At 38.1% G+C, this 24,166-nt stretch overlaps 1 protein-coding gene across 2 annotated transcripts in view; it reads left to right on the forward strand.

Moving 5' to 3' along the window:
* lig (lingerer) overlaps positions 1-24,166 on the forward strand; it is a 612,955-nt gene that overhangs the window by 324,796 nt on the left and 263,993 nt on the right. For both annotated transcript variants that reach the window (XM_067146761.2, XM_067146762.2), the window contains exon 12: positions 1,987-2,379. In XM_067146761.2, coding sequence (XP_067002862.1) covers positions 1,987-2,379 — 393 coding nt within the window. The remainder of the gene's footprint in view (positions 1-1,986; positions 2,380-24,166) is intronic.

Genomic DNA, 24,166 nt, shown 5'->3' on the forward strand with positions numbered 1-24,166 from the left:
CTTTCAGAAAGTGCTGTAGAATGGCTGTAAAACTTTGACCTGGACTTACGAATTTGTAGTTATAATTACAATACGATTAAATAAAGCAGTGAAACTACAGAATAACACAATGAGCCTGTTTGTGCTTGTATTTTGCATTCCATTCAGAAGTTAGGAATGTATTTCATGTTTAGTTGTACAGTGAATGATAGCAAATATTTGTCACACGACAGCCTACATCTGGAGCATAACCGTATGAAGTTGACCAGCGTGGTGCATATTTGTCTTGTGATGGTCTAATTATGGTTACGTGAAATTCCTGACTAATGAAGACGAAATTGAAGTCTGTCAGCAAGTTGACTAGCATCCACATCTTCGAGCACACAGTTTCGGCGTGAATTTTGAAATGCGTACCTTCCAGTTTCAACTCAATCACTCGATGTAGATGTTGATTCCCATAGGGAATCTGAAATATTTGTCCCGAATGAGTAAATTTATAATAGCATGTGTTGGTATAACAAGTCATTTAGTAAAACCCATGTATTGAGATTAATTTGCATTGATGTACATATTCAAACCCTAGAGTAAGTTGTGGATTCAAAAATGACCTCTAAAATGCAAAAAGTACAGTTGCAAATTGTGGACATATAGCATATATTGGTATTATAAATTTACTAATTCGGGACAAATATTTCAGATTCCCTATGGGAATCAACATCTATATCGTCTGATAGCCAAGCAGGCATCAATTTTTGGTAAAGAGAGAAAGTCTCTCATAGTGCATTGGCACTGCCGGTGGCTCCAAGTAGCCTACGCAGTGGCCTCCACGGTATGCACTAGCCAGCGTCTTGGTAGGTGTGCTAGGTACCAACTGATGAGCCCAACCTAGCACACGAGGGCGAAACACTGGCAGTCGGGAATGGGTTGGCTGGAAAATTTATAATGTCCAATAACGGACCATTTATATTGGTATTATATCGTGCACTCGAATTGGTCTTGGTCGGTCGAAGTTTCATTCAATTCAAAATGGCGGCCAAAGTCATTCTTTTGCAGTCGCACATGGCTGTGTATAACCTCCAATTCATTGTCTAAGTGTGTGATCAAAAAATTAATGTTTAATAACCAGCTGGTCCGAAATATAAGGCTTCTTCTAACATTTCTTTTAGCAAGAGTATGATCTGCAATAATACTTTGATATTTTTATGGGACCCGTTCAAATGGTTTCATATTTGTTGTTTGGTGCTTTTAACACTTTTCAGCACACTATTATTTTATAAGCCCCAGCAGAATAAGTTTTCATATTTGTTCTCTCTTGTTTTTCACACCTTTTAATACTCTCTTGTCATAGAGTTTTCACTGTACCTACGGTTATACGACATAAAATCCCATTATGTTGGAAAAAATCATATCTAGTGTTTCCATATCCATGTTGGATAGTTTTTATTTGTGTATTCAATAGTGCGTTTTCTCGCTTAATTCGTTCCTTTTCCTTGTCCCCTGCAGAAACGTCTTAACGAGGTTTTACTGTAATTGTCCTTGTTCTTTGAAATAAGTTTCCTAGAGTGAAAGACAAAACATATCAGCAGTGGTGATGAAATGGCAACTGCGAGTTTTCTAGTACAATATAGCATTATTGCTTGTGCCATCCTCCTTACCTTTCTATCCAACCTTGGTCAACTCCGGTTCTCTTCTGTCCCTAACAGTATAAGGTTTGCAAGGCCTGTAGAGTCCTTCATTTTCACACCTTTTATGGCCCTTCCTGTACATTTCCCAATTGTCTTATTATGAGTAGAGTTAAGAGGGGATGATTACGTTGCTTACATCCTCTATAAACAATTACCGCCATCAGAGGAGAGTTCAAGCATTTTATTTCATGCACTTAAGAATATTGGAGGCAATATAGAATTTAAATATTTCCACCCCAAATATTATAATTTTTGTAGTATTGATCAACTAAATCACAGAATAATTCTTCCTGTAAATGAAAAAGTACGCTTTTCTTTTCAGGTCACATCGTCAACTACAGCATATCCCACAAATCAGTCTCAAATGAGTTATACGTCTAGTGGAACTGGTTCAAGTTACAGCAACCAAACCGCTGCTCCAAGCTCGTATCCTAGTAGTTCGTATTCTCAGGCCTCTGCTGGTGTCGCTTATCAGACTGGGCCTACATCTTATCCTTCCATTAGCCAGTCAGTCAGCTCATTCCCAAGTGCCAGCCCTGCGTATCAGAGTGCTGGTCAGTCAGTATACGGAGCGTCAACTCTTGGCAGCACCGGTTATGCTGCCTCAGCGGGTAGTGCACAATACCAGAATAACTATGGGGGAAGTGTGGCAACCACGACGCAGAATCATACGAAACTGAGCTCGGCGCTTAGTACAGGAACCAAAGAAGCACAGGTAATTTACTTTCAGAATATTTGCATTCTTGTAAAGGAAAGCAAATGGCAAGTTGTATTCTATTAGTTGAGTTTGTGAAATATTTAAATGTTTTAAACAGTAAAAGCTTCCCTTCTTTCGTACGTATGTTGCAATATTTTGCTTGGTCTCACTTTATAGAATGTCATTACTGTTAATCATACTTGAGGTTAAGTTACTGGTATCTCTCATATAGGTTAATTTGAGGGAACACCACCTCCACCTTATAACACACACATTATTATACGTATTTACTCATATATTAGACACCCCCCCGGCTTTTTGGGACAAAGAAAATTAAAAAAATAAATCTCACATGCAAGTCCCCTCAACGTAATTCATCAGAGAACAACAACATTTCCACTTTGAAGCGGGTACAAGCCTTACAGTAGCTCCGATGTCATCACACAAATTTGTGAGTAGTTTCTTCCATATGACCTGCGCAATGAAAACGCGTCAAAGTCATACGGTACATCTGTGTTTGGTAGTTAAGAAATGTCGCCTCCGTAGCGTAGGCCTACTGCAGCTCTGATGACGAACAAATAGGTGAATAGTTTTGTGTCCGACCTGCGCAATTAAAGCTTGCATCAATTATGCTATGTGTTGTTTTTTTTTTTTTTTAATAGTTAAGAACGTCCGCCTGCGTAATGGTTAGGACAATTAACTGCCGTTCTCGGGGACTTGAGTTTGATTGCCGGTACTGTACTGCCAGTGATTTGAGAATGGCAGGATGGTTGATATGCAGTAAAAATGGTACATGCATCTCCCCTCCATTTGGGGCTGCATCACCTCGGTATGAGGAAATGAGTTTACTTTAGTTAAGAAATATTCATTGTGGTTGCTATTAATATAGCAGGCGAGACCACTAACAAAGTGATCGTTTAATATCTCATAACTCGGACCAATATAGCCTACGTAATTTTTGTAGAGAAGTAGGTTTAAAACGGGATGAAAACAATCCAGTCGTAACAATTGTTTCACTCGCCAATGTACCTAACTAATAATAATGTTATTAATTTTACATGCCCTCTAACTACTTTTACAATTTTCGGAGATGCCAAACAGAATATACTATGCGTTAATAACATAATATGGAGACAATGAACGTGCGAAATTAAACATTATGATAAAAAAACTTATTACCGCCACACCTGTTGATATCCATAAATGTGACAAGCTTTCCTGTTACTTATTGTTATTCTTTCCGTTGTGGAACTTCCGACACTACCCGGGCTCTTAGTAACATACCCAGTGAAGTGAGAAGAGTAATGGAGTGGCCCCTCACCACAGCTAGCCTGTGGAGAAAGTGGGCCCACTTCGCTGGATGCGGAAACCCTTGAGGCCACGCCCATTTGACACAACCGTGTGCAACTGAAAGAGGGAGGACACGGTTAAAACTGACTGTGTTTCTTCCTATTCAAGCATAAGGCACCTAATTATAATATGCTGCACTGTACACAAAATTGTATAACACACAAAACTGTACTTTTGATCAGACTAAAGCCGCTCACAGACTACAAATTGACAAGAACAAGCATTGCAATCACAGTCCAATTGTAAGCATTACTGTCCTTTGAAGTGTGTAACTTTGGTGAAATGTCTAATTTTTGTTCCCTTGATCTTTTCATTTTGTACTCTTAAGTGTCTTAGGCGAATGCCTGAAATATTAATAAGCTACAAATATAACATAAAAACTATCTATAAACCTCACCGTAAACTAGCCCGTTATCTACCACCAGTAAAAGACACAATAGAATTACAAGCCTCTGGAGTGTATCACATTGAATGTAGCTGTGGAGCTTGTTATGTAGGTGAGACAAAACGTCTGATCTCCACCCGCCTAAAAGAACATATCCGTCACACCAAGAACCAAAACACAGATATTTCAGCAGTAGCCAAGCATTCCTACGAAACTAGGCACGGAATATCATTTGACAAGACCAAGATCCTAGCAGCTATCCCTTGGAATCTGGAAAGGAAAATCCGCGAGGCTATCGAAATCAAGAAACATCCGAATAACATAAATTTAGAAGAAGGATACAAAATCAGTAATTCTTGGATGCCTATCATTCATAGTTTAAGACATACAGACCACAACATAAACACACGGGCCGCAACCCCATTACATAACAGCGCGGGCAAGCCCCCGCTACCTGGCTGTGACATATACTTTCCAGAAGCCTCGCGAGACAGCCAGGGCTTACGTCAGCCAGAAAGGCTAGGATATAAAAGGCCAAGATCAAGGCCACTCTAGTAGTGTAATTTCTGCCTGGGAGGCTGATTACCTCGGATCGAGTAGGGGTATCTCAGTCGCCTTGACAAAGAATACTGCAATGTATTCGAAACGTCGGCAAACTGTACGTGATATGCGTACAAGCACAACACGGTTCAACCCGGAAAATAAATTAAATAATTCTTCACACCGTGGAAGCTTCACTTCTAAGAAGCGCACTCATTTATTAACTTTTGATTTCAATTCGTGAAATAAAGTTTTCAAAGTTGTCTTTCTTTTTTCATCCTAGCATTCTTCCTCCGTAAATTTTTAATGATCCTTCTTGTACATCTCAATGAAGCCCTTATTTTCCTAATTATCAGTTTCATTTTCTCTTCTTCCTTTTGACACTGTGAACATTCAAATTTGCCTTTCCTCGTCCAGGAAAAACAGCTCCAAAAATATGAACCACCGACCGTACTGATGAAGGATAAAAATGGTAAGCTGGCTCATAACAATAAAGACAATGCAGAAATTCTGGCTAAATATTTCAACAAGCTTGTATATTGTGGGGAACCACCAGAGAACATCAATCACCCCCATAATAAAGGAAGTCTACCGAGCACTGAATAAATTAAAAAACTACAAAGTGCCAAGAGAAGATCAAACCTTTGCCGAAATCTGAAAATATCCAGGAAGATCAGCAAAAGTTGCCCTCCATCAACAACTAATCTCTATCTGTATTAAAGAAGAACTGCCAGAACACTGGACAACAGCCCTCATTCACCCACTGCACAAAAAAAGGAGACAAAACCGACCCTAATAACTACAGGGGAATCTCACTCCTAGACATCAAAATATTTTCAATAATCATCCTTAATAGGATAAGTTTACAACTTGGGAAAGAACTAGGGGAATATCAAGGTGGTTTCAGATCCTGGATGAGCTGTCCTGATAATGGACTATAACAGGAGAAGAAACAGAGATATGGTGATAACATTTGTAGACTTCAAGAAAGCTTACGATTGCATCCATAGAGAATCTGTTTATAATTTTAAGACACCTTGGACTACACCCCTAATTAATAAACATAATAAAATTGACTTTCATTAACACCAGATCAGAAGTGAAGTTTAGGTGTGAAACATCAGAGCCATATGAAATTAAAACTGGACCACGGCAGGGAGATAGGCTCTCGCCACTATTATTTAACGGTGCTCTAGAAATGGTAATGAGGGATTGGTTTAGGAAATGTCCCCCAAAAATAAAAATTGGCCAAAAAATCAAAATATGCCTGGGTTTCACTGACGATTTAGCATTACTGGCAGTGGACATAAAAGAATCAAAAACCCAGATATCAGTACTTCAAAACATTGCAAATAAAATTGGCCTGAAAATATCACTTGAAAAAACAGGAATTATTTCCCACAAACCAACACATCTAAAAGAAACACATCTAAAAGAAGTTACCATAAATGGTAATAAAGTCAAAATAGTAACTCAATTTAAATATCTTGGAGAAGTAATAATACATAACATAAATGAGAAAATCTCGATCCAAATGAGAACATATAGATTAGCTAAAGCACAAAAATTAGCACGGTTTATCTACAAAAAGAAACGTTTATCAATAAATGCAAAAATAAAACACTACAACACAGTTATAAAACCAGAAACTACATATGCACCTGAAACACTTTTTCACCTGAGAAAACAATCAAAGACTGACAGACTTCAGAAAATGGAAATGAGGATTGGAAGATCCTACATCAACAAAAAATGCCAGAAAGATGGACAATGGCAGTTAATACCTTATGGTGTTCCTAAGTATGATAAGATATCCAGGCTAATGCTTTCTGTTCTGACTCTACCGCACAGCAATTCTGAGTGTGAACGTGTGTTCTGCTTGGTGAAAAAGAACCAAAATCAGTTTAGGTCCCCAATGTCAAATAAAATTCTGAATTCTATTTCTGTTTTGAAAACCAGAAGTACTTGTCCATGTTACTCGAGTAATTTACCTCCAGAATTCCTAAAGAAAGCAACTCATCTCCATCTTCCTCTCCAACCTGTGATGGATAATAGCCTGCATAATGTGAACTTGACAGAATTTTGCAAATAAGTATCCACATTCAGTTTAATTTTGACAGTGACATTCATATTATGACCCGCAAGTTTAAAGTGCAGAAAAACGCTGTTTGTGTACTGTGTGAACTTTTTCCAGTATTAAGTGAAAACAGATGAGCACTCATCAAGATGTAACTCTGTGTAAGTATTTCATTTCACGGGTGGTCATAACATGTATTTAACTTGTATTAGTATTGTTTGTAATCTCCCCCCCATGCCATCCTTTTTCACTATGTCTCAAGACTTTGCGACGCTTGCGCATGTTGTTAAAAAATTTCTGCCTTGGGATCTTCTGGATTTCTCGTTTTGAAAGTTGGCAGGTTGATGTATCCACAAAGACACACACAAAATGCTGTCACTTGTGTACACAGATTTTATTTACAATTGTTCACAAATCACACATTAAACATACACATAACTTAACCAGTTGTCATCGCAAACAAAACACTGCTACAAAAACATCATAAGACTACGACTGCCATCTTGAAAATTTGACCGCTGACTGCTACTTGTATGTCGGCATAAACACAACACGAGTTCACAAGAACGACTCCTATTAATAACTCAACTCCCATCATCGAGACTCTCTCTTTGTATAGGTTGCCTGGCCAGGCTTCTAGAACGATGTTACCCAACACCTTTTCTCATAAATTCTAGTACGCCTAGTACATATTTACAATTGTAAGGAAGGTTCTACTGAATAGTTCTCGTCGTACCTAGTGTTATTTTGGATATTACAGTGTGTTGCACAATGTTACTGTGGATTATACATCATATATTGCACCCTTCACCCGATGATTATGACGTCGATCTCTTCATCCTGGGTTCTGCCTCGGCTGCACTGAAAAAAAAATGTACTCCCCGTTGATGACCTCCTTCCTCAGGGGTGGTAACGTTCACTGGACTGTCGGGTGCTCTCACGATAGGGATATAAGGTTACTAGGCTAAACTATACTATTGAAATAAATAAACGATTGGCTCAGACTGAGGTTAAAAAATATACATAATTTATTATAAAAGAGAAAAAAAAGGTGATTAACATTTTGATGACATAAATACAAAAATATTAAGTCAAGTGTGTGTGATGTGACCGGTGTAAGTGACAGAGAAACCAACCACAAATATAAACAAAGGCGAGTGATTCCATACCAGATGAACTCAGAATAGGATAACAATGGTTAAAAATGACTTCTCACTAATTAAATACACTCTAAAGTAATTAATCAAATGCAAATAACCTTAATGTAATCACATCTTGTACAAATGAATGATGCACACCAATCATCCCTGCAACTTTAACTCGCTGGTTACTCATTCATCTGAATCTTGCATGAAAACTTAATGAAATTGTTCACTTAAAAACAACATTATTCTTTACCATTTACTAAGTATTAATAGGGTTACACATATTCTATAACTCAGAACATTCAATAATTCCCTTTACCAACCTCATCTAAAATAAAATTAGATCAATCTTTACATTTATTTACTGTTCTCTGGTGGCTGAATGTCTCCATCTGACATTTCAAAGTTACTCAGAACAAAAATTGCCAATAAATGGCTATGTTAAGTTTACAAATTTAATGTTGACATCACTGTGTAAAATCATAAGATGGGAGGTCAATGACCTCAAGTTAAATTTGAGTATCTAATCAACTGAACAGCTATTTCATTTTAAAAAAATTACCTGATAAATGTTGATCATATTCGGTCTCTCAGGGATCCAAATTTAGCATATCTAGACCATTCATTCATTCATTCATTCATTCATTCATTCATTCATTTATTTATTTATTTATTTATTTATTTATTTATTTATTTATTTATTTATTTATTTATTTATTTATTTATTTATTTATTTATGTATTTATGTATTTATTTATTTATTTATTTATTTATTTATTTATTTATTTGGGAAACCAAAACAGCGAGAAGCCGAATTGCAGGCAAAATGTGACATGACATGACAAAATATCTCTCACATATTCACTATTTCTGAATGAACTCTGTTTACTTCAACACATAATCAAAAAAATTATCATAAGGTACGCTGTTCAGTGATGTCTAAATTATTATGCTTGCCGTTGAATATCTAATCAAGAAGTGTCTCTGAGATGTTGTTTAGTTTTGTGGACGCGAGCTCTCATTACCCTAACCTTAAATCAAACAAAGCTATCTACAACTCAAATCACAGTCAGTCACCACCTATGCTAAATAAAAATCCAATAAAGAAAATACATCTGAAATAAAGGACAAGAATATGAAAAATTCTACACTAATTCATATACACGCCGATTCAGGCACATAGACAAAACCAAGACAAGATTTAAGTAGACAGTAATTTACATGATTCTACACCGCGTGTTGATTTCAATGTCCAGTGATACTTTCATTGAAATCGGCAGCGACCATGACCTATATTTATGTTATTCATGGCTATCAACTGCTCTAAAAAACTCTTAACATCTCGTGGCAAAATGAAGGGTTATACTCAAAATCAGACATGGCGCAAAAGAAATCTCTCGGATGGCGTTAATGCAACCCCAATTATAGTAGATCTTGGCCTTATCCCAATCTTTCTAGAATTTATTTTTAAAAATGGAAACCATTTGATATTATTATAAAACATCATCTTATCTATGCTGCATTTATCTATCATACAATTAAATGTTGGATGCTTAGTTGTGCTGGCTGATCATTCAATCTTAGACCTTTTAAATCGTAGTATTGAGCATTTTCTCAACTTCCTAATTCTCCACTTATTCTTATTAATCATATCGTCGAAGACATCAGATTAGACTCCTTGCCTCGAGTTTATAAACAACTGCCCTATTTCATCATATTCAGAGCTCCGCACATTTCTTATAACTCTATTCGTATTATCACTTACAGCTTAACCATCGTCGTATAAATTATTTCTTTCGGTACTCTCATCTTATATCACATGCTTCTCAGCTAAACCGCTGACCTAGAATATCTCTTTTTATTTCTTTCAGGATAAATTCATGGCGAATGCTCATAATTCTTCCTCATAACGGGCAAAACTAACGTTCAACCTTCCACAACCAATTCATCAACTTGGATATAGCAGCAGTAGCTTCTTTACTTTTATTCTTATTAAAAGGACAACAAACAATCTCATTTGGTTACCTCGCCTATCCTAGTCATTGGAGATCGCATAAAATATGCTAACATGACTATCACAATCGCAAGTAGCGGGATTGCATACCACAAAAGAAAGAAAATCAAAACATTAAAAAACCATCTCCCTGCGCGAAAATAAATTTGTAACATCACCATCATTTACCTCATTACACCACGAGAAAAAAAAAAATCTCATTACACCACGAAAATAAAAATTCCTAGTACTTACCATATTTGAATATACCATCCGATGGAAAAATCACCATGATGAAATATACGTTACTCATAGTACAAAATCTGGGTTAAATGCTGGTGTGGAAAAATATCTCCAGTACAATACAACCATCATTATACCTGTGCGTGAATGGTAAACAAAGCTATATACAAGGTGACGACTGCGACGTAAATACTACATGACTAACCTTAAGTGACCATTAAATTACAGATCTAAAATCTTAGACAACTCTCGTCCTAAACAAATTGTATTTACATGATTAAAATAAACATCATCTTCGATTGGTATTTTCACTTACTGATTGTAGATTTGCCGGCCGTTTCTTCCATCGTCCCAGTGGCTATTTTAGGTTAAGCCATGGCTGTAGAGATGTAGGATGCCATTATAAACTTGCTGTATGCAGACATAGTTGAGATGAACACTTATTTTTCACACACACGCCACTGGATCTTGGTGCTTATACACTAATTACAAATTTTAAATCTTAGATTACCACTATAACTGACATCATTGGGCTTCGCATAAGATTTCACTAATACACTGATCATGAAGACATTACGAAAATTTTCCGCCGCCGTTCTGCACAGCTGGGCAAGAGCTTCCCCTGAAGTAACGGTATCTCGGCTTTACCTACCCCTTCACGAGGTTCCTGCTTGTTTGTTTATATTTCGAGGTCAGCCACCTCACAATTCCGGGAATTCTGCTAGACTGAATGAACTGTCTGTAAATTACACATTCCTCTTCTGGCAGCTCCCTGGGCTTGACCAAACAATAATAGTAACCAAGTCTGTCCTTTCCTATTTTGTTGCTTGCCGCCGGTTTTGTATTGAATCTGCCTTATTATTTCTATAGAAGTCATTGCCACATGATATGCTGTTGAATTTGTGAGTGTTAAAGTTTGTGCGATAAAGCATGGAATTGATAACCTGTCACAGTTATGTTTGTTATGTTTATTGTCCCACTAGAATTTGTATTCTGATTACAGTGAAACCTCGATTCTCCGTTTTTCAAGGGACCCTGAAAATAAAACGGAAAATCCAGGAATGAATGTAAACCATCAACAATTTGGCTAAACATCACAAAAAAGAAATGTGTATAATTATAATCTTACAAAAACTCCTAAACCAAACAAAACTACAGCCCCAGTGGAACTTACTGCCAAGCGACCGCTGCTCAGCCCCAAGGTCTACAGATTACGAGGTGTGCATGGCCAGTGCGACGAATCCTCTCGGCCGATATTCCTGGCTCTGTAGATCGGGGTCGTCATCTCACCATTAGGTAGCTCCACAATTAAAGGTAATCACGTAGGCTGAGTGGACCTGGAACCAGACTTATATCCAGGTAAAATTGCCTGACCTGGTCACAATCGAACCCGGGCCGCCTGGATAAGAGCGGGCATGTTAGGCCGCGGAACCGCATTAATTACCGGTATGAGAGTTCAAAATCTCAATACTTTATATTCAATTTTACAGGGGAATCTTCGACAGTTTCCCGTGAAAACTTCTTTCAGTTCAGCAACTTTGATTGTTACGGAGTTATCCGTGGAAGTTAGAGGTGAAAGAAGGTGCGGGCTGGAATGGGTCTAACTACAAGTTCGAAAGATGAATTAAAATTTCAACAAAGGTTATATTTTCAAAACTTAACAATGGTGACATACAATTTTGAGTGTACAACGAATAATAACAGTTAAATCAGGTACACAGCAACTTTCCAAATTCTGGGCTACAAGCCCCAAAGTCTGAGCTCCCAGCTCACACCCACAATTTAACAAAGGGCAGAAAACCCCTTCATTACGTGGAGCTCTTGCTCCCGCTTAATAATGTCAGCCCTCTTAGAGGCACCTTCCAAAATACCAGAAAGAGCGGACTTGCTCTCGATTTTTACAAGCCTTATCAAAGGCCACAATAACCCTTACTCCTAACTGCCCTCAAGGCACACAAACAGTGAAACAGGGGTATCTAATACCCAACCTACAGGGCCTTTGCATGAAGAAAACAAAACATCAGGATGAGTCATTGGCCCAAAGTACAGAAAGAACTGGAGGCGTGAACTTGCACTCCAAAATACACCTTTTAAAACCTAACTGGCTCTAGGCCGATACACAGGGGCTAGTCCCTAGCTAGAGGGGTGACCCGTATGAGAAAACTTTAATACATTAAGGAAGAGAAGAAACGGTTATAAAAACGTGGTCACCTCAATTTCAAAATGAAGGGGAGTTCGAGAGGGGAAAGCACTCTCTATCCCCGTTTTACAGTGAAAGAGATTTGTAGTTTTCACATAGACAGAAGAGGAATTTATATTTAAAGTGGTGGGTTACATTTTAAAGGTTTCGAACCTTCCCCGAGAGTTAAACTGCTGAGCTAGCAAGAGATAAAGATGTTAAAAAGCCATTACCTTGATGAAGAACGGGGCGCTTCCCGCCCCCTGCTACATATCCACACACTGAGTTAGATGTTATACTAGTGGCCCGGAGACAAGAAAATCAGCAGTTTTTATACCCTTTTGGAAAATTCGAGACCTTTCAAGAATGAGTAGACACACCCCCTCAACTTTATTGGACAGCTTAGAGCTACATATCCATATCGAAGAAGACATACATGATTGGCTGACAATTAATTAAATAAATTCGGGATTGGCTAAGTTCAAACCTGGCGGAAGGAAGGATTAATATTGCCAACCCAAAAATAAAAGAACAAAAATTTAGTAAAGACAACAACTTTTGAATACAAAATTTCTTCAAGAAGGTTCATTCCTTTGCACCAGAGTGCATGATCATAGTTTTTTTTTTTGTAGAGACATCTGGTAGAGAACGTCCACACTTCTTGATCAATGACAAACAAAAACACATCAAAATTCACACAGAGCCATCTTCGGAGAAACTGTTGATTTAGTACAGTTTTTTAAAGTTCAGGCTTTCTCCTGTAGAGGAGTTTCAGTTGGCGCAATATTTGAACTAGCGGCGTGGAGGTGTACCGCCCGGTACAAGGCTTGCCAAACTCTTCAAAAAATCTAATAAAGCCAAGTCGACAGTCGACCACAAGTAGTTTTTAATTCTCTCATCTAATAAAATAAAGCGCATTAGATACAAAAGCACCCAAAAGGATGGCAAAATCCGTTCATTTCTTAATCTTTCATTGTAATTTGGTCTCCGGTATACTATTCGTAGTCAGTTTCTGGAAATCTCGTACCGCGCAAATTAGGCCTACGTCGACTTTTATAGGTTATGTTGAACTCGAAAACATGGTTTTGAATGTAAGTATTGATTTCTAAAAGTTCTCGTATGCATTATATTCAATTCTGCGCGTCACAGATCCAATTAAATTGGAAAGATAAAAGAAATATCAAAACTTTAGAAATTACGGTTATTCGTGACCTTGAGGTCATCTGGAAAGTGCGCTTGCTGCACATGTCAGTACGAGTTTGTAATGATACCAACCATTTAAAATGTAATGTGCACAAGTAAAACGACTGCGGTTTTTTGGTATTTTAACACGAAAACGTAAAATCCCCAGTCTTACATTAGGACCTAAACAGGTAATAGGCAATCCCAAGACCTCCCATGACTTTTTTAATGTAAGGTGCAACATCTGTTTTGGTCTCGCTAACAATCATGTACGATAATATCAAAAATACTGAAATTGTGTTAAGGAGCAGTTTCGATTCCTGCCTGAAAGCCCAGTTACTCTGCAGTGCCCTGAGCAAAGTGCCGAAAACCTCTTCGGCAGTACCATCGCAAAAATGTAAAAATATAAACATCTAACCCTGGACATAATATGGACGTTTTATAAGTGCGAACATTTGACAAAACTTGTTCAGCCTTCAAGCAGAGCTGTTGAAATGCGCTGTGTCTCCTTGCAATTGTTGTGGCCACTCTCTGCTTTATGATTTTCCGAGATTCTCTAAATAATACCACCCGACTGCGATGCTAAGATGGTCCCTTGTGCAAGTTCACCGCCAGTCGCTTTTCCAGTACCGGTACAGTACTTGCTTTAATTATCACAGTGACGGGGGCGTTAATGCCAAGATCCATAAATATGCCATAGCCGTACTTTCGTGAGATACAGTTTATTAAAAAAACAATTGATCAAGGATTTAGCGTTGCTGGGACTGGAATTTCTGGACGGTTGATCCGGGAAATCGTTTCTTCGAGGAACGGATAATGCGGGACTTTTACAACGTGATTTAATTACGATGCTCGCGGGACCACGTAATTTGAATGCATATTTCGAGAACGGATAATCGAGGTTCCACTGTAAATACCTCCTCTCCTTTGAGCACTGTGCCCAAATAGTCTTACGTTTCTTGTCAGCCTGAAACACTTGAAAATTAATGTTTCCAGCACTGCCTAGGAGTTATCACAGCAAATTCAAAATTAATGTTCCCATCGCAGTTTGTTATAGCGCAGCAAAATTTAAAGTTTGTAAGTAGCTTACTCAACTGTTAAAAAGATTTTGAGTTGGCGAATTACAATACATTGATACAACACACACTGCGCACAGAAGCAACGCTGAGACTCTTGAACAACACTGAGTCTGAGAGAGAATGCGGTAGGTGGGTCTATTTTATATGTTCTGGGCCACCACGGGGCTCCGCTTCCTGCCCTCAGGGGTTTTGCATACTAGTATCTGTCAGCATTTGCGCGTGGCTTTCTTCAGCAGAAATAATTTTTCTCATACATGTCGTACACCTATTTTTGCAGGTATTTCTGAAGACACAATATTACTGCAAACACTCTGACGGACGCTACATTAGCCAACGATCGTAGAGTTATTGACTTGTAAGCGTCCGTGGCACTATTTTCTCTTGGCGATGCACTGCAGTTGGGCGTAAACTGACAACACGTGATTCAGAGCGCGTGATCTGCTTTTCACCAATGCACTTTCTCAGTTAAACTTATACAAGTAATTCATTACAAAAATATCATGGAAAATCCACTATTTCCTCCTGCTGTCGGGATTACCCTGCTTCTGCTTTAACATTGTCCAGATATCCAAGATTGACCAAATTATTTGAGGTGTTGGTTCTAAATGTGTATTTTTAAGCGTTCCCATTGGCTGAATATTTCTTGAGGGTATGTGACATACTTCTGGATGGACTCAACCACTAGTTGTCAAGGGGTGTTTGGTAACATTTTATCCCCACTCTGCTTTGTCTCTCTCTATCACTGACTCTTTGTTAGTGTGAGGGTGCAGTTTTATGACCTCAGCCATTCTGGTTCCCGTGAGAAAGTAACAACAGAAGTGTGCAGTCGTCAGTGTTCTCAGTTTATTAGAGAGCTGTTAGCAAGTGCAATTACTTTGCTGTGTCCCAGAACGTGCCTTACGACTCATGTTGGAGCTCAATTTTCGGTCCCCACAATTATATTGGACCTCACATGCCGCCTGTGTGAAACCATCGCAGTACTAGCTGTCTTATCTACCAAATGCTGGATAAAATGATTCTGTATTTTTTACACGAATTCGGGATATGGGTGCAATATACAGGTAATAATAAATTGTATATTATTAATTACAGGTTTTTACGTTAACTAAACTCATATACAGCACATGCTTCTTGACACATAACCTCACAAATACAGTGGAACCTCGATTACCGTTCCCGGAAAGTACGTTTTCCCGGAATATGCGTTCAAATTACGTGGTCCCGAGAGCATCGTAATTAAATCACGTTGTAAAAGTCCCGCATTATCCGTTCCTCGAAGAAACGATTTCCCGGATCAACCGTCCAGAAATTCCAGTCCCATCAACGCTAAATCCTCGATCAATCGTTTTTTAATAAACTGTATCTCACGAAAGGACGGCTATGGCATATTTATGGATCTTGGCGATCGGCGGTGAACTTGCATAAGGGACCATCTTAGCATCGCATTCGGGTGGTATTGTTGAGAGAATCTCGGAAAATCATAGGGCAGAGGGTGGCCACAGCAATTGCCAGAAGACACGGCGTATTTCTACAGCTCTGCGTGAAGACGGAACGAGTTTCGTCAAATGTTCGCACTTATAAAACGTCCATATTATGTCCAGGGTTAGATGTTTTCTTATTTACATTTTTTCGATCGTACTGCCGAAGGGGTTTTCGGCACTTTGCTCAGGGCACTGCAGACCTAAGTGGGCTTTCAGGCAGGAATCGAAACTGCTCCTTAACACAAATTCAGTATTTTTTATATTATCGTACATGATTATGTTAGCGAGACGAAAACAGATGTTGCACCTTACATTAAAAAAAAAAAAAAAAGCCATGGGAGGTCTTGGGATTGCCTATTACTGTTACTAATGTAAGACTGGGAATTTTACGTTTTCGTGTTAAAATACCAAAAACCGCAGTCGTTTTACTTGCGCACGTTACATTTTAAATGATTGGTATCATTTCAAACTCGTACTGACATGTGCAGCGAGCGCACTTTCCAGATGACCTCAAGGTCACGAATAACCGTAATTTCTGAAGTTTTGATATTTCTTTTATCTTTCTAATTTGATTGGATTTGTGACGCGCAGAATTGAATATAATGTATTCGAGAACTTTTAAGAATCGATACTTACATTCGAAACCATGTTTTCGAGTTCAACATAACCTTTAAAAGTCGATGTAGGCCTAATTTGCGCGGTACGAGATTTCCAGAAACTGACTACGAACAGTATACCGGAGACCAAATTACAATGAAAGATTAAGAAATTAACGGATTTCGCCATCATTTTGGGTGCTTTTGTATCTAATATGCTTTATTTTATTAGATGAGAGAATTAAAAGCTACCGTACTTGTGGTCGATTGTCGTTTGGCTTGGCGTTGTTAGATTTTTCGAAGAGTTTGGCTAGCGTAATCAAAGTTGCTGAACTGAAAGAAGTTTTCACGGGAAACTGACGAAGATTCCCCTGTAAAATTGAATATAAAGTATCGAGATTTTGAACTCGCGTACCGGTAATTAATGCGGTTCGCGGTCTAACATGCCCGGCTCTCATCCAGAGGGCCCGGGTTCGATTGCGACCAGGTCAGGCAATTTTACCTGGATATAAGTCTGGTTCCAGGTCTACTTTGCCTACGTGATTACCTTCAATTGTGGAGCTACCGTATCTAATGGTGAGATGGCGACCCCGATCTACAGAGCCAGGAATATCGGCCGAGAGGATTCGTCGCACTGACGATGCGCCCCTCGTAATCTGCAGGCCTTCGGGCTGAGCAGCGGTCGCTTGGCAGGCAAAGTCTCACTGGGGCTGTAGTTTGGTTTGGTTTAGGAGTTTTTGTAAGATTATAATTATACATATTTCATTTTTGTGATGTTTAGCCAAATTGATAGTTTTCATTCATTCCCGGATTTTCCGTTTTCCCGTGTTGTACGTTTTATTTTTACGGTCCCTCGAAAAACGGAGAATCGAGGTTTCACTGTAATACGATCGTATTGTCTGTATATATATGTGTAAATACAGTAGAAGTCCGTTATAGCGAGAATTCATAACTGCGAAAAATTTACTCGCTATAACAGATTGTCCTTGTATCCGATTTTTTATAAAAGTCGGTAAAAAACCCATGCACATTAAATAAAATCGGTATGAAATGGCAATCAGTTTGTTCAAAATTTGCCTTTTCGCAGATGATATCCACACTATGGCTTACTTGTTTCTTATTTTTCGTAATCCGATACTGCGTGAAAGTGTATGTTTCATTTAATTCTGAAAAGCATATAGTACCGTATTTTTCCGAATCCAGGATGAACACCACTTTTTCCTTCAAAAATCAGGCTCAAAAAGAACTTTATAAAATCATACGAATGCCTTGTTGTGCTGTAGACCTTCACAATTTTAGACTATTTCTAGACGCCGAACATTGACTTCCGTCATGCTTTTTTTTTTTTTTTTTTTTTTTTTTTTTTTTTTTTTTTTTTCAGCCGAACAATTATTCTTTATTTCCATGGGTTTAAGGACCATTAACTTAACATTGGCATCATAATACCGAAGAGAACCCGTTGAAAATTTTCCGGCAATACCTATTCCATTCATCTCTACAATGCAACAATCCATCAGGAAATTATTCTTGCTGTCTATAAAACTGTTCCTTTTACGCAGCGTCAGATGTAACCGGCTACCGCTTCATGCACGTCTCGCTTGCCGGGTTTGGCCAAATTCAGCGGCTAGCGATGTATAGGCCTAATCGCAGATGTTGAAAGTCAATGAACTAGTTTATTGCGCCACGGTATGGCCATTCCGCCCTTGCATTTTTCGTGCACATACCTCACAATTTCATCTTCGACTTCTTTAAAGCGTCCTTGTTGTGGCCCACTGAATGCATTTTTTATACAGTACGCATTTTTTTTAGCTCTTTGTCTCCACGCTAACGCCAAATATTGGCTTTAGTTAGGTCTATGCCGTATTTTCTTGCGCCTGCACAATTATTCTACATTTCCAAGTGTTTAATAACCATTAACTTAAAATTGGCATCATAATATCAACTAGAACCCATTGAAAATTTGCCGGCAATACTTTTTCCACGTATCTTTACAATACCGGTACAACTATCCATCACGAAAACATTCCTGCTGTCTATAAAACTTAATGTTACTAAGTGTCAAATACAATAGACGCGTTATAACTCTGCCACTGAGTAGCCATGGCTTTTCTAAGAATTCGAAGGGTCGCGTGTTTTGATGCCATTCTGCAAATTTGAGAAAAACACAGGCACTGTATAACCGGTTGTCAATGCTAGCGATGTATAGTAAAGAGGCGGTCGTTTATTGTAAACGAGTTCTGTGCGCGTGTGAGAAGAAGCAGCGTGGTTACCGCGATAATTGCCACTGGTATCCATTAATGTACTGTTAGGCCGCGAATGCAACAACCCTTGAGTTTTCGCATGAGATTCTGAGTAAAAATAGTCTTGGATTCGGAAAAATACGGTATCAGTCCAGAGATTTCTTTTGCAAACACCTCGGCTGTCTTCTTCAAACAGCGTCACCTAACCTAACCGTATATGTACGGTATCATGAAAACATATTTGAAACGCATGTAGAGAAATAACCTCCTCGCGAAAAATTTACATGTAAATAGCCTTAACTAGACGCGAGAAGATATGAAATATCCTCTGAAATCAGTGATCTACTTCGCCATATCTTGAGATGTATCACATTTTTACTTAATTTCCGTATATAACATTAAAATTAAGATATTGTTTACTTCAGTTTTTATTTTTAACGAGTTAACAACTGCTACCGACCACGTTATTTACACATTTATTACGAAAACGTGTTATCCTCTTTCAATTATAATTTTCTTTAGAGAACAGCAGTCGACGGGTATTACAGTTAATTCTTCCCTCTTTTCTCTGTGTCTTTCCATGAGCTGTCTTAGAGAAAATATGGCATCTATGGTTCCTTTCCCTGGCATAAATCCAAATTGTTGTTCTCCTATTATTGTCTCCTGCCTAAGCCTACTTTGAATGACTTTTTCGAGCTGGATACTTGCATTATTTACCCATGAGTTAAAGAATATTGTTTTCAAGTTATATCAGTCTATTACACTTGCATCAAGGTATATCATTGACAAATCTAATAAATAAAGCCAAGCCAAACAACAATTGCTCACAAGTGATTTTTAATTCTCTAATCTAATAAAAAGCACATCCAAAAGAAAAGCACCCAATATGATGGCAAAATCCTTTTTATCTTCCAGTTTAATTTAGTCACCGGTATACTGTTCGTATACATTTCTGGAAGTCGTGGACCACATAAATTAGGCCTACATCAACTTTTAAAGATTATGTTAAACTCGATAATATGGTTTTGAATGTAGGTATAGATTCTCAAAAGTTCTTGGAATACATTTTATTCAATTCTGGCCATCCCTAATAAAAACCAAATTGGAAAGAGGGAAAAAAAAATCATCAAAACTCCAGAAATTACGGTATATTCATGACCTTGAGCTCAGCCGGAAAGTACGTTGAGAAACTTGTGGCACAAGTCAGTACGAGTGAGAAATGATACAAACTTTTTAAATGTTACACTGCACATATAAAATGACTGATGCTTTTATAAGGACATTTTAACATAAAAAGTTTAAAATACCAGTCTTATATTATGACCAAAAGAGTAATAGGCAATCCCAAGACCTCCCGTGACTTTAGTTATGTAATGTGTAACATCTGTTCTGGTCTCGAGAATATAATCTTATCTGATCATATTAACCTTTTCCGGTCCATTGTTATTGTAACTGGTCCAACGTCGAGGTCACCTCGACATTGTTTCGTTTTACTTGAAAAGTTATTTATTGAAATTCTTTGACCTCATTGAGGTCGATCGATATCCCTGGAGTTTATAGAGCAAACTTTTGTGCACTAAGGAAGCAGTTCTCTTATCTCCATGGACATAATACGAGATATATGTAGCCGTGTATTGTCATGGTTACCCGCGGCCTGTCAGCTGTGCTTACATTGAGTAGTGCTGGACATGTGTTGTACTAGGCGTGTTTATCTGTAAATGCGAATTGTCTCAATTGAATTTACAATATAAAAGCGGCAAATATGAATGAAGAAATACATATGCACATTTATTTAGGTAGCAGTAACGATGATTATTTATTTGAATTATACGAAGAGTTTATAGAACTGTCAAGTGAAGATGAAGGTGCAGTGAACTCCAGCATTGCAAGTGAAACTTCATCGACTGGACCTCTGGGTATAAAAAAAAAAAAAAGAATGGAATGATCCCGGACCATCATATGCTGTTTCTGAAGATTCAGAAGAGGAATTTCCAGTGACTCCTGCAAAAGCAAGACGACGCGTGAAGGTAATGGTCCGGGGCGGAGGAGGGGATATGGCATGCGGCAATGATGGCACTTTTCAGGTCAGTGTTGATAATTTGAGTAACAGTGATGTTGAAAATACTTCCGCACATAGAAATGGGAATGAAAACTACAATAGTGTTTAACGGAATGTAGCATTTCATGATAATTAGCCTCCTAGACTAAGTTATTTATCACGTCGGAAAAGTAGAGGACCACAAGTACCTCCTAGCTGCATCACTCCACTTCAGTTTTCACTTCTGCACTGATGACGAAAATTATTATGGAAACTAATTTCTATGCAATAGAATATACAGTAATAATCATAATAATATAATTAAGTTACTAATAAAAGTTCTGAGTTAAATCTGACTAGGTAAAAATGTGCAAAATTAATTTGGACCAGACATTTGGAACATGACAGAATATTGGACTGCAAAGGGTTAAAATATTAGATTCATTTTAGGAAGGAGCAATAATTTTGATTCCTGTCTGAAACTGTATAGTGTGTTGAGGGAAGTGCTAAAAATCTCTTAATCGTAAAAAAAAAAAAAAAAAAAGAAAAAATAAACCATCTAACCCTGGACATAATGTAGATGTTTTACAAGTAGGAATATTTGACGAAACTCGTTCAGTCTTTTAGTAGAGCTGTCAAAAAGTGCTCTGTCTCCTTCCACTTGTGGCCACTGTTTGCTCTATGATTTCGGAGGATTGCATGAATAATAACAGCTGAATGATATGCTAAAATGGTCCCTTATTCAAGTTCACCACCAATCACTTCCCCAGTGTAGTAGTTGCTCTAATTACCGTAATAATGGGACATTAATGCCAAGATCTATAGGTATGTCTTAGCCGTTCTTCAGTGAGATACTGTTTCTTGAAAAAACGTTTGATCGAGGATTTAGCATTGATGGGACTGAAATTTCTGGACAGTTGTCCCAGAAAATAGTTTCTTTGAGGAGTGAATAATGCAGGATTTTTAATCTACGATTTAATTAGGATGCTCGCGGGACCCCGTAATTTGAACAAATAATGTGGAGAAACTTAGTTTTCAGGAACGGATAATCGAGGTTTCACTGTAATCTGAATCTCCAAATTAAGTAATGAAAAGGAGCAAACGAGTGACAAATAGTCATATGTAGAAAGGAACATATAATAGCATAAGCACTGATAATTCAGTCTTCGCATGAACGGGTTCTTTCTGTGTATGACTTATCTAATATGATCAAGAAATTATTAAATAAATTGATTTAAAATGCCACCAAAAGGCAAGAAATAAAGTATCGATTAGTTGGTATTTTAAATCAATTTGTTGATTGAATTCATCGATACGGTCATGAAGTCGACAGCTTGCAATTATCTAATATGTTCGAAATATTTAATCTGGTTTCATTGCTGAATGGTCAGCGTACCATCGTTCAGTTCAGAAATAGCTCCGGATTGAATTCCCGGCTGGGCTAAGGATTTTAACTGTGTGTGGTTAATTTCTCTGGCTCGGGGACTGGGTTTTTTGTGCCTATGTTAATTTACACTTCCCTCATGTACATGCAGCACACCACATTACCATCGCAGAAACACACAATTGCGAATACATCCTTTCGCATATAGTCGGTTTCAGGGAGACTGTCTGACCATGAAACCTGGCCGGATCTATTGGGAACACTAGGAAGAATTATTGGAATACTTACTGTACTGTATAGCTGATGTCTTAAGACACTTCAAATCTCTGTAATGAAATTGGACTCACTACAGCACTACACACATTAGACGTTTGTCTCTTGTGTTCAAAATTGTGGGACCAAAACATGACACAATCTGTTGGCTGTAAGATTGTTTAAATGTAGCAACTGTATATTAAACATCTTGGTTTTAAAGTTTACCATCCCTTTAAATGCTTTATCAATTGAAAAGGTTTTAAGATAAACAGAGTACAGTGGAACCTCATTAGTATGTATCTGCAAGAGACTACGAAACAAATAGTGTTAAGCGGGAAAACGTACTATCAAATATCCCATTAAAAACTATCCAACCGGGAGATGTTATCACTACACATTAGTACAACATTTTACATTGTGTGTGTGTAGTGTTTCAGGGGGTAAAGGAGAGCACTAAAAAGTGTGAAAAGGTCGAGAGAACAAATATCAATAATTCTCTACTGGAGCCTGTTAAAGTAACAAGAGACTTTATGATAATTATTTGGAGATAAAAGATGTGAAAAACACGCAAGAACAGATATGACATATTTTTCCCTTAGGCTCATAGAAGTAGCAACAGTACCTACATATTATAGCAGATCACTTTCTTCCTAAAACAATTGTATAATGAATTGAAGCCTGAGGTTTCTGACCAGTGGGTAATTAAACACTGTTTTCTGGTCACCTTGTTTGAGCGTGAATTTCCGGCGAGGTTATACTCACCATACACGATTAAGCGCCTTCGGCCGCCATCTTGAACGCGAAACTTCGGCAGTAATGAAATTAAATGGCGTATGGCTTTTAGTGCCGGGAGCGTCCGAGGACAAGTTCGGTTCGCCAAATGCAGGTCTTTTGATTTGACGCCCGTCGCTGACCTGCGCGTCGTGATGAGTATGAAATGATGATGAAGGCAACACGTATACGCAGCCCCCGTGCCAGCGAAATTAACCAATTTTGGTTAAAATTCCCGACCCTGCCGGGGAATCGAACCCAGGACCCCTGTGACCAAAGGCCAGCACGCTAACCATTTAGCCATGGAGCCGCACACTTCGGCAGTACACGGCATTGGTTCGGACAGACTCGCCGGTTTATAATACAAACGTGCCAACTGTCAAACTAGCAGTTTGTATGAATGGTACACCACTTTATCATTGCCTGCATCTTTACTAACTTTTTAATAGAATAGGCCTACAGTATATAGAAGCCTTATTACTTAACAGCATCCAAAAATGACCTGTCTTAAGATCTGCTGTTGCTGCACTATAAATTTATTTTAACTTCAGCTGTACCACACTGATTTAAATCATCTTATCACAAGAACAGTTATTGGCATGACCTTCAATTTATTGTGTTGACTGGTAAAAAGAAGTGAAGTGATTTTCGTCACGCAACAGCCTACTTACAGTCTGATAGGGTAATCATGAGAAGTTCAGTAGCGTGATACATACGGTATCTGTCTTGTGATAACCTAGCTGTGAATAAGAAAAGGGTCATGAAACCACTCACTAATGAAAATGAAAAAAAAATCCTTCAGGAAGTAGATAGGAATCCACATCTTAAACACACCGAGTTGGCACGAACATTAAAACTAGCACCTTC

Source organism: Anabrus simplex, chromosome 5 (genome assembly GCF_040414725.1).
Source record: "Anabrus simplex isolate iqAnaSimp1 chromosome 5, ASM4041472v1, whole genome shotgun sequence".
Taxonomy (NCBI): domain Eukaryota; kingdom Metazoa; phylum Arthropoda; class Insecta; order Orthoptera; family Tettigoniidae; genus Anabrus; species Anabrus simplex.